This window comes from Heliangelus exortis, chromosome 1 (assembly GCF_036169615.1).
Source record: "Heliangelus exortis chromosome 1, bHelExo1.hap1, whole genome shotgun sequence".
NCBI classification, from domain to species: domain Eukaryota; kingdom Metazoa; phylum Chordata; class Aves; order Apodiformes; family Trochilidae; genus Heliangelus; species Heliangelus exortis.
In genome coordinates, this window is record NC_092422.1 from 172701721 (window position 1) to 172714431 (window position 12711).

The following is a 12711-nucleotide window of genomic DNA, read 5'->3' on the forward strand; positions in this document are numbered from 1 at the left end:
TGCAGTACCATTTCATTAAAATGGCATAAAAAGCAATACCTTTTTGGTTTTTTGAATTGTTCTTTTCCCAGCGTATAAATACCACATACATCAAGTCAAATTCACTGAAGAAATTTGGCTAAAACCACAGATAGACAAAGTTCCAAACAGCAGATATGTTGCTTGTGACAGTTCTAACTCTTAAGGTGATGTGAACTTCAAAGCACCAATGACAACATAATGATTTCATTGTGCAGTTAAGAGATGCAATTGTTGAAGAAATCAATGTTATTTCAAATCTTTAAGCATTTCTTTACCTTAAAGGAATGATTTTGGAAAGCATATTGAATATTAAAAAAAAAAACAAAAAAAACCAAAAAAACCAAAAACTTGTTTTAACAGCTCTTTGATCCAACTTTCTCTAGGACTACTAAGCCTATTCTATTCCCTGAGTAAGAAAAATTCTTCAGATCACACTTATGGCATATTTATCCATACCTAATATTATCAGTGTTTTCTATTGGTTAGAAGTCATAGCATTTAGGAAACATTCCTGCTGGTGAACTCATTCAGAGGAATAATTAATTAAACATTTCTTAAATTTCATTAAGAAATCAAAATAGAAACATTTTTCTTGGATCTATTTACTATAGGACATGGAAAAAAAATCAATGAAAAGGCTTTCAGAGGAGAAGCTTTCAATTTTTCCTAGGCAATTGGAAAGGAATTGAAAAAGGTTCCATTTTGTTTAATCACTCAATACTTACTATTCCATCATCAGTGAGCCCACCTGATTTAACAGATCACCAGTGGTGCCACTGTGGGGGATTTTTTTGGTGTCCAGTTTTATGGCTATGCTCTACACCAAGGCCTGCTCCACACTACTCCTTAGCTGTCACCACCAACCAACTAATTGCTATAGTGTCTTTCCCCCTGGGCCTCTTCAAGAACACTTCTGAAAGTTCTTGTTTTCTTTTGCAGCAGACCAAAAGATAACCTAGAATCCTTGAATTGTTCACAAAACTTAGTTATTTTTCAGCATGTGCCACCCAGAGTGGTTCAAGAGAAGCCTGTGCCCTTTCAGAATATTAATATCCTCTCATTTTGTTTTCATTCCAAGCCAGTCAATCTCCTAATGCTTTTGATTTAAGTTTTAGTGGACTGCATGTCAAGCAGAGGACATTATCCCAGTAGCTGCGCAGTGATTATCTGGGCTACAGCAGTTATTTCTGAAAGAAAGTACTGAAAAACACTTTCATAGAAATCACTGTTGTCCTTGCAAAATTACTGGGTTTTCTCATGAGTCCTAGGGCTGGATACATATATTAGCAAAAGAAAACAGCATTTAGTAACACATAGAGGTTTACTAAGTCACACTGAAAAATCCAACACTGAAAAGCACAGAGATCCTGGTTTTTAACACTGCTCTTTTCTGGCACTCTTCATGAATACTAATGCTCTCCACATTTGCCTTGATACAGTATATTTCTTAAACTTCCCTTTTTCAGATAACTAAAAGGAATATAGACCACAGCTTTTTAGAACCTGCCCCTAACTTTTATTGATGGTCTCCTATATGTTTTACACTATCAGGCCTGCACGTCTACAGTTGCTCTGCTCAGAGCATTTGGAAGTTAATAAACTTTAAATTCATTCCAGAATGTTGAATAGACTGTGAGGATTTTTAATAAGTATGAAAGTGTAATGAAATTTAAAATATTTACTTTTGAAATATCTGTTGCCGTATCTGATACAGATGACCTTATTTATCTCATACTCACATGTGTAGTCTGTTTCACTTTTTTTAATGATTCCTGTAAGATCAGAAACAAACTTGAGGCTCCTAATACAGTACTTAGAGAAGAAACTGATTTCTCACAATATAGATAAATATATCATTGCTTGCTAGTAAAAAGTTTCATATGATAAAATTATTATGAGAAGGAAAAATTACTTTAAATTGGTATCATCTTCAAGTTTTCTTTATCAAATCTTACTTTGTCATGGTGAACAACCAATTTTCGTCAAGTAATTGCTCATAAGAATAATTATGATTTTATTTCAGATAGTTTTGTGGGCAAAGTTTACAAAATCTTTCAGAATAATCAAGACCTCTTGCATATAGGGAGGACCTAGTCTTATGTTTTTACTCAGCTTCTAAAAGATGATTATAAAAAGTGTCTACCATTAGGTTAAAAGTTCATCCATTGGGGTACTCTCAACAGCAATAGAAACACAGAGAATTCCCTGCTTCTAGTAATTCTGAAATTGACACCAAAATCAAAGACACTTATAAAAGTATAATTTTGGGGCTAAGCACAGCAAAAGTCAGACAATCTACCCTTCAGATGTTGTAATAATTTTAATGAGAGATGGAAGGATGCTCTTGTTTTCACTTCTCTGATTCTACTAATACATGGCTGTAATTCATTAATTCAGGGTCAGACAATGGGCCTCTGAGCAATTATTCCCATGAGTGGTCTCATAGAATTCAATGTCCTCATTTAATGTGCCATTAAAAAGGTACATGGGTGCATCTAACTAAAGCAAACATTAATTCACTGCTACACAGCAGATAGTACTGTGAATTCTCTGAAATCAGACACTATCTACTGAGAAAAATAAGACTAGAAAATGGTTTCATGAATTTCCCTTATAGAAGTAAAGATTTTGCTGCAAAAAACTTAAGCCTTATGCTATGTTCAGAAAACCAGGATACTTAGATCTTTTCCGAATTTTATAGAGACTGCTTTCTAAAGTTTAGACAGATTCAGGACAATGGCAATAAGGGAAAAATTTAATACTTAAGCATTGCACTGGAGGAGTACAAGGAGGAAGCAAACACCAAATCAGGCAGGCACACGGGCATCTCAGTCTCTGCTGTGATCTCAATAATTCTGATAGCAGCCACCATAGTCATGCACCTTGTTTAGAAGTATATCAGGAGTAGTATGAATCTCTGTTTAAGTACAGCATAACCCCGGTTCCTTTCTTAGAGGAATTAGTTGTTTTCTTATTCCTGATCAGTTCTTCTAGTCCAATACTCTCAAAATATATAAATTTTTAACTCAATAAACAAAATGACAGAACGTTAATGTGATGATGAAAACCGAGATCCAAAGAAATTATTTTCTACCTGCCTCTCTGTCTTTCTCTATTGCACACCTTATGACCAAAATTTTGCTGGTAGGTTTAGGATGTTGCCTGAAAGATGCTATAAACCCCAAAGTAACAAGCTAATGCCCAAACCACCTCCATCTGCCCATTTCTTTTATATATATTAGAGCACACATTTCCAAAAAAAACAAACAGAAGAGACATAGACACCGCTTGATTGCTTCTACATTGGTGCAGTTCACGTGCCCTGTTGAAGGAAGGCTTTTTTTTTGTCATTGTACTGCACAGAGAGATTTGGAAATGTACTGTATTCTCTAGCTTTATGTAGCAGCCTGGTGACTTCCTCAGCACAAACTAAAATCTAAAGGCCACATTACACAGTCATTTCAGGAATCTCAAATCTTTGCAGCTAAGATACCAAGTAGGCCTACAAGTCACTGCCTATTTTCTTCCTAGTCAAGGATATGATGTCCAATATATTTTAGAGAGATATGTCCTTCATGGCTGAAGACAAAGGCTAATGCGGATGAAATTAGCATAGATTAGCATCATCCAGTTTTAAAAGGTGTTGAGGGAGTGTAAGTCAAGCCCAAAACCCAGAATTTCATCACTATCTCATCATGCAACACCTGGAAAGATCCTCCCTTGCCTCATGTTAATTTGAGCCAAAATATTACTTCACTCCCAAGGGAGCATTTCTTTGCCATGTTCTTTACTGAGATATGTATAAATCAGACTGAATATATTAGTTCTGTAGCTGGCACGCATATGCCAAAGTATTAATGGAAATATTAATTACCATTAATACTGGACAGTGTAGTGGGCAACACAGAGGCATAGAGATGTTATTTGCTAATGTATTTTTGTAGCCAGTGAAGTTCTGGTGTCACAAAAAGATGTTTCTCCAGTGGGTGATTAAGAGCAAGCACCTGACCCTGTATTCTGAAATGAACTTTGCAGATCCTCCTGCCTTCACCAGTGAAGTTTCCCTTTAGCAGTATCCCCTTTAAGGCCCTGAGGACAAAATCTTTGTAGAAATGTTCACAAGATAAATCAGGGTTGAGAGAAAAAGCATCACTTCTTTGAAGAGCGTTGCATTACAGTTATTGATAAATGTTATTTTCACAAATAATGCTCTAGGAGTTGTTGTCCATTCTTTCTTTTCAAATGTTTAACATGCACATAAATGTAAGTAGCCTTTGTGAATCCTCTGCCATTTCTTTACCAGAAAAATATTATCAAAATATTACTTTTTTTTTACATTATTCCTAGAAAGGATTTCATATGGAAAGTGACATTTCTCATCTCTGTTCCTGAAATTATTCAACTGGGTGCAGCTTGCCCTCAGGAAAGACAAGTAGAGCCCACCCTTGCTTCAGTATAAGACACTGGAGAAACTACTATACTGTAGAAGCTTTGACTTTTTTAGCTGAGGTAGACAAACCTTAGAGCAAAACTTTAAAAAGCCTTCTAGGGTCTAAAGAATCCTCATATCCATAATCCTGCATGGGAATTATTACCTCCAATGAGTTAGGCACCAAACCTGGTGCTGGGCTAGAAACTCAAATGCTATTCATACCACTTAAAACAGCTGTGTCACACCACATTGGAGTGCTTTCCTGTAATATTTCTTGACAGAAGCAACTGAAGAGGAGAATAATCCACTGATAGTACTGCTTTAGCCTCTGAAATATGACATGTGCTTGAATCACCCAATGAAATTTTCTTTTACGAACAGCAAGATGGAATTCCACAAAATACTTACAGTTCTTTGCATTAGTAGAGGAGTTTCAGAACAACCTATCCCTTCATCATTGAAACTTGATTCCATATTGATTATGTCTTCAATAACCTCCTCCATCTGCAAAAATAATAATTGAAGACCAATCGTTATAAATAATAATGGAAAATCTAACTATGAAAATACAGAGGAAAAAATCTTGATTATTTATTACATCAATACAACAATTTCAGGAGTTTATATCTCCAAACCCACATAATTCAAGCACTTTAAAACAATATTGACATATTTTACTTCTTGTGAAAACAGTTTTTGTGGTTTAACAAGTTTTTTCTTTCCTCCCGGACAACAGCCCATTCCCCTTTTTTAAGCTCTTATTGCAACACCAGGATCAGATGACAGAAGTGCATTGCTAAGTTGTAACTGTGATCTGTCACCTTCATCAAATGTGTCATATCCACAGTGTATTCTTGCACCGGTGCAGGAAGTCAGAAAGAAATATGTGGTTCTGCAAGACCATGAGTCACTCCAGAGCTGGTGTTGCACACTGCTCCCCAGATTCAGCAGGCAGAGGTTTGTGTTGGTTTGGGCAGGACACTGGATACCTCTCCAGCTCACCTTCTGCTCCTATGTTTGTTCTGATCTGAATCAAAAGCTACTGAAGTAAATGAAATAGCTAATTAATAACCTGGGATGACACCGAGTACTTTGATGACATATAGACACATGCAGATTTGGATAAGGTACAGCATGAGTTTTCAGTGATATTTTTGGGCTGATTCTGCTCACAAAGTAACACTGGGAAAGATCCCAAGGTGAACTTTACACAGCTTATTGTCTGCTGAAGTAGCTGACTCATGCTCTTAGGAGCTGTCTGAAGATCTGGAGGAAATGCAGAGGGACCTGTGCAACTAAAGAAAGTGTCACACAGGTCAGGGACTTTTCAGCACAAATTTTAAGGCCATGTGGCACAGCACAGCTCATACATACACTCCCTTCCCCCTCCAAAAAAATATACATGTGCTCTCCAAGGAACCCATGTTGTGCCCAGCTACATGTAGGAAAGTATTGTGTTGGCCAATAGGATGCCAGGAAAACCCCACAATTGGAGAATACGGATGAATACAGTTCAGTGCACCAACCTGTCTGTTAGCTCTGTATTATTTATTAATGTACCTACAGCTGACACTGGACCACAGGACACATCTGCAACTGGGAAATTGTGCTGTGCCAGTCATGTCCCTGAGCTTTGGGATGGGATGAATAAAATTATTGGAGTAATGTCTACAAGGACTTTGGCTTGTGTCAGCTATGAGTCTCAAAGGCATCATCAGATACAGTTCAGAAGAAAGGCTTACAAGCAGCAGCCTCACTCTTGAGGACAGAAAGTGGTGTTAGGGCAGGCACCACTTGTTGCTTGTCAGATACCTGAAGTGCCTGAGAATGGCTCTAGCATGCTGAACTTGCCAACACAGAGGTGACCACAGAGGCCTCCCCAAAGACCACCTGAAACAGTCTTTGCAGACTATTGACTCCAGCAATCCATAAACCTAACGCAAAATGTCAGTCATCAGTGCATAAGAAATGGAAGGGCCCCTGATGAGCTCTCTGGCAGCTCCGGGTTGTTTTTTTTTTCCAGTTTCCTAAAACTTAGCTGTATAACTTCCAAGTGCTCAAATTCCTCTCTGCAGTTAAAACCCAAGATGTGACACGGCATCTCCATTTTATCTACATCTCACACTGACTGAGATTCTGACACTGTATAATAGCTGTACCTCTATTAAAATAGATGGTGACACTAAAGTTAGCATGCCTAAGCCAATTTACCCAAGATAACCCATATATAAATGTATCAGCTAACTGAAAAATGAATGGAAGGTTATTTCAGTTACATCTTTAAGGTAATTAGTATTTAACTTTGATATGTAGCTAGGATAATACTTTTAGACTGAAATAACTGTCATCTGAAAAAAAAAAGTTTTGCATTGCAAAGTATATATCAAAAAAAGTTACAGCAATATATGAGATATAGATAAAAAGATGCAACAGTACATTTTAACTCGCAGTAACTTAGAAGCCTGATCATGCAATAAGCTATTCACAGACATTCAAGGGAATCACTCATGTAGTTTAAAAGGATTCAGGGAGCAAGTGCTACATCCAGAGGCCTCATGAAATGACAGAGAGCAATCTCTTGCCCACTATCAACACAGCATGGGCAATGTAATATTTTTAAGAAGTATGCCAAGCCCATTTCCCCATTCCTTTTGCCAACTTGGCCCTACCGCATTTTCGTTTTCTCCTCCAAGGGCCAGCAGCTTGGTAACGGGGCTCTCAGCTGTGCCAATGTCACTGGCAGGAGGCATGTGTCCGTTTCTGAGGATGGAGGTCACTCCTGCGGGCTGGATCGTGTGGGAGTGGGACAAGGAGACCGTCTGGCTGGACAGCTTGGTGTCGAGGGTCAGGTACTGCTTCACCTGGTGCCTCTGGCTTTGTTGTATGTGGTATCTAGACTGATTTTCCAAATGTGTTTGTACCTGGGAAGGAATAGAAATAATTGCTAAAGTTTTTAATTAATGGTACCTGTATTTGCCCATAAGCCCTTAAAAATTTCAAAACAATAAATTCCACAAAACACCTCAAATTGGGTTTTTTTCAGTTTTGCATACTTGCACAGTTCTTACTTGGGTACTATTTTTCCCTAAAACAGCTGAATAAATCTTCTAAATAAGAATCAAAGAAAAATAGATTTAGAAAATATAAGCATAATCCTGACAAAAGAGCAGAAGCCTGCTACACATTTTTCTCTTCTCATTTACAGATGGTCTCTGTTGAAATCACTGATCATTGCAATCAAACCTACATAAAACTACATATATGTATAGAAAATATTATACTTTAAAATTAGTATTACAATGTATCTTTTGTACTTGCAATAAACATAATCCAACCAACCTCAAGCAATATCAACAGCAGCAGATATTCACTCAAATCTAAATCCACCTATGGCTCACCTTGTAATAAATACAGTCAGTTAAATGAGGCATTGCTGCACAAAACGAAACAAAACAAAAAAAAAAGGAAACAACTAAAATAAAAATGTCCAAGTTATAGTCCTGGATGACTATCCTCAAATCACACAGTAGTCTTCTTGAAGTGCCTCTTGAAGACAGATCACTTTTTTGAGTTGGTAGCACTTTATAAACTGAGTGGTCATGCAAAAAATGGATAATTGAGTAAGACTTTGGGCCATCCTTTGATTCCAGAGATTGACAGTTGCTACTTCAAACAGCTCCCATTTCAGATCAATGTCACATTCCTGCAATTTAACCGTCAGAGGAGCACTGCATACACAAACCTCACTGTCATTTCAGCCCTGTGGCTTTCTCCACTTCCTATGGCATGACTGGTCACAGATTTCTTGTAATAGATTTTTCTCAAGTGGCCTCTGTGTAAGCATGATTAATATTTGTTAAATAATAGCAAGACTTGCTTTGCAGCTCTTTTTTCTCCAAAAAAAATTTCAGTCATTTAAACAAACTTCTTTTTAATTCCCCTGACATACATAAGGAGGGATAAATAGCCCATAAAAGGGAGTTGCATTTAAACTAGCTGTATTTTTTAACAATATTGCACTACCTACTTTATTTTTAATCATATTATGGTGGCATGTCTAGAGATATTTTATTTATGTTTCTTTAAACTAATTTTCAAGTCGTATAAAAAGGTTAAGCCAGCCAGTAATGAATATAATATTAATTATTTTGATGTAAGCCTTAAAGTTATTAAATAATATTCCATTCAAATATTGATATAATACCTTATATATCATTTAGTTTTCTAGCTGTTTTATGTTAGGAAAGTATGTGTCCCATATAAGGTTTTAAAAACTACATATGTGTTTGGGATTTAATTAAATTATTATATTACTTGTCTTAACTAAGATCCTTTTTGCTATTAGTAGAAAGTGCATAATGTACTGTTAATTTAAGCTCTGATTTATCATGTGCAAGGACACATGTGAACCATCCCAAATAATTCATATTCTTATGCATCTGCTTAGTCCTTCATCTTCAGTGAGAGTTAAGCTCATACTGAAAGTTAGACACTCAAGCAGTTTCTTAAATTAGAATCTGAACATGAAATCCACTGCATGTCAGTTTATTATGAGTATCTATCCTGGGCAAAATACAATATGCTGAAGGGAAGAAAATCTGTCCTGTAGCACGGTCACAGAAGGGTTTTGCTGTGCAATCTGTTTTTCTGCCCCTATGTGAGAAACACTCAGACACTTCAGGCTTCTGCATCGTTTCAGGGTTACTGAATGAGCCCAGGCAAAGGGAAGCCAACGCAGACCCCTGCAGTGCCTCAGCTGATGAAGATGTCTTCTCAGCCGTGCAGAGCATTGCAGCCAACAGCTCTGAAATCACAGCTGCTTTGCATGGCTCGGATGGGAGTGGGATCAATGTATACTCTACAAATGCATCTATTGCATGTCACTCCACCTATTGTTTTCTCTTAAATCTGTCTGATGATCACTCCATAATGAGCAACAAATTGAATTAGAAATTCTGCAGGCCTCTCTGAGGCATGAAATCCATAATATCACATATCTTGAAATTAAATAGGAAATATAAGAAATTCGCAATGCTTGGAGTGTCTAGTACCATGTTTTAAAGTTTGATATTTAAAAGGCATTTCAATAAGGAAGTGAGTTGTGTCATAAGATGATTGTGAAAACTCACTTTATTCCCCTGGATTTCAGATTCAGCAGCAGAACAAAACCTCTGTACAACCCAATTCCCTAGTGAACCACCATAGGCCATCCCACCAGGCCAGAGAAGGTTCTATTAAAGACAACCAGATAACTGCTAATGAATTTAAAAACTAAGTTATAGGGAGTGTTTATTTTTTATTATATTCTTTCAGTGCTTATATACTGTCAGAACTGTCCTGAACTTCCAAACCCAGGAAAAGTATTGAAAGCCTCACTGATGGGATCTATTGCTGTGCTTTTGCAAACCTCCCCATCCTCTTTATTGTTGCAGCCATTACAAAGCAGAACCCTCAAGGTTAAAAAGGGATCTATGGCCTGATTTTCAAAAGATACCTAAAGGTGCAGTCTCTGATTGTCTCTATATCTCTAAATCTTAGAGCTCAATGCTAATAACATGAAGAAACTTTTGATAGTCAAGCCACTGTGCAAAAGCAAAGAAGAGCTGGGCTTATTTTTATAATCTTACTGATAGTGTATAATCAATGGAGGAGAAAAGTCATGATTTTCCAAAGGAATAATAAGATTGCAAAGTCAAGGTCTCAAAAATTAGGATAGTTAAAACTACCCAGGTATTGTGACAAGCAGAAACTCAAAACTTACTAACTTTATGAAACAAATCAGCAAGTGTCAAATACCAAGTATGACCAGTTTGTTCTCCACTAGGATGCTAGGCAAGTTTTATTGTGTGGTATCAGTATTTTTAAGTTCAGTATAACTTTTCTGAAAGTTTTAGATTAAATAAACTATTCTGAACAACTGTTCCCATAATTACAAGCATTAAAAAATGACTTGGGTTTGAGTTTCGTTTTTATGGTGTAAAAAGAGTGGCTGAGCACTGGCACAGGTTGCCCAGAGAGGTTGTGGGATCTCCACCTGGGGAGATTTTCATAACTTAACTGGACAAGGCCATGAGCACCTAAGGAAGCAAATGATATATAGAAAAAGCCAGGTAAATTTGATTTGGTGGTTTAAATATTAAAATTCTGGATAATTATAATTAAGTCTAGGGGGGAAATGGTATCAAGCTAGGGGGTTAGTGAAATAAACACAAAAAAAAGCAAAATAACTGGAAGATCACTCCTGCACATGAGTAATCACACAAGTAAAACAGCACAGAAAAACATTATCATCTGCTTAGAGATTTTAGATCCATTAGACAAAGTCCTTCCACTCAAAATTGGAAAAAAAGTACAAAAATTCTAGAGTAGAAGCATTTTTACTTCACCCGTTAATCCTGATGTGGTATTCTCCTGCAGTGTTAGGAGACTAATTTTCTAATTTCTTATATTTTAAGAAGTTCTTATAATCTGTGAGAATGTTTTATGAGAGAGTATGTGAAATTTTAAGGTGAGGGTATCTGAGCCTCTACAATCTAGGAGTCCTCCCAGCTATAGAAAACACCAAAGGTTCTTTGGACCAAGGACCTGCAATGTTGATCTTGAAAGACTCTTTACAGTCACAACAGTTGCATTCCCTTTTTTTTTTTTTTTTTTTAATTTTCTCTGGGTCAATGAGTACTTAATTATTTGTTTCAAGTAAAACAGCTTTTTTTTTTTTTAATTTTCTCTGGGTCAATGAATACTTAATTATTTGTTTAAAGTAAAACAGCTTTAAAGGAGGACACTGAAATGGTTTTCAGTGTAGAGCATCCAAGATGCTGCTAGCTCTGTGGAACCTGGGGGTTTTTTGACAAAAATCAAGCAGTATGATTTGATGAGTTTGTGTTTCTCCTCCTAGGTATTCTCTTGCATCAGCTGTGGGCATGTAGTTTAAATGCTAATTATTTAAGATTTCAGATTTATGCTGAAGGACAGGATGAGGTCCAACAGCAAATAGATTATCCACACACTTTTAGGCACTGCTTTTGTTATCTGGCTTTCATAACTATGGAGAAAATAGAGCTTATTCAGAAACAGAGAGATCAAGCATTCGGGGAACTGGAATCATCCAGCCCAAACTCAACTACTACAATTACGCAAGAACAAACCTAGAACAGGAAAAAAACCTTTGAGATCAATTTTTTAATCCAGGAATACCCCAGTGCATCTGTAACTGACTGTACCTATTTGTATTTTATGTCCCACTGACAAGCCTGTTCTGAGAACAAGAACATAATAGCCTTTCAGAATGACAGATGCATATTGGAACTTCTTCAATTGCTCTTTCTAAATTGATAACTTACCATGGTGTTGTAAAGCTGTGGTAGGGTTGTGTAACATCTTTTCCTACATTTACACGAATTTTACTTTCATTTCTAATATATTGCACAATGGCATAACTAGGCCTTTTCTAGTTTTTTTATACAGACTACCTTATATTTATATATTTATATACTTTATATTTATATATTAACTTTTATAGTTGTTGACGACATTTTTTTTATTAGTAAAAGAATACCTAGCATGCCAAAAGTAAGAAAGAAGGCATATTTAGGGGTCCTACAGGAGGCATGAACAATGTAAATGAAATTCAAGTAAGTAATTCCAGCACTGCTACATCTTGTATTGGTATCCTATGAAGGGCAAGCAGGTGACACTCATAGGCTGCTTGTCCCACCATCAGTCATGGGAGAAATAATAGAAAAATTGAAAAGAGACTCAATTATTAAATTATTAAAATATTGGAATATAATTAATACTAGTCAACGTAGTTCTGTTCAAAATAAGCCTTGTCAAACAAATCTACTTCTGTTCTTTGATGAGATTTCAAGTTAGGTTGCCAAAGGTAACCATGTAGGTTACACTCCACTTTTGTACACCTTTTGACTTAGTATCAGTCAATATTCTTATTTAAAATATAGCACTACACAATATTAATAAAGCATGTTTTAACTAGATTAAGAATTGGCTAATGAACACGCATAAGAAAGTAACGTGCAAACATCTGGCACCAGAAAGAGGGACTCTTCAGTCTTGTACTACTCAACATTCCCATCATTGAGTTGGGACTAATGAAAAATAAAACTAACTAAAAGCAATAAGTATTTTTTAAAGAAGTGATCCCATTGAAAGTAAATGTGTTCTCTCTCAGTCAAATAAACATCTGCATATGTTGAAGGAAGGAATCCAGGATTCAACAAGAGATAAAGCTGAATGGA

General features: G+C 36.4%; 1 protein-coding gene across 2 annotated transcripts in view; it reads right to left on the reverse strand.

Annotated features, from left to right (window-relative positions):
• The window catches only part of TFEC (transcription factor EC), a 65607-nt gene that overhangs the window by 29283 nt on the left and 23613 nt on the right, over positions 1-12711 (reverse strand). For both annotated transcript variants that reach the window (XM_071733684.1, XM_071733683.1), the window contains exons 2-3: positions 7123-7374; positions 4862-4957 (exon numbers count right to left, since the gene is read on the reverse strand). In XM_071733684.1, the coding sequence (XP_071589785.1) occupies positions 4862-4957; positions 7123-7203 (177 nt within the window). In that variant the 5' untranslated portion in view covers positions 7204-7374. The remainder of the gene's footprint in view (positions 1-4861; positions 4958-7122; positions 7375-12711) is intronic.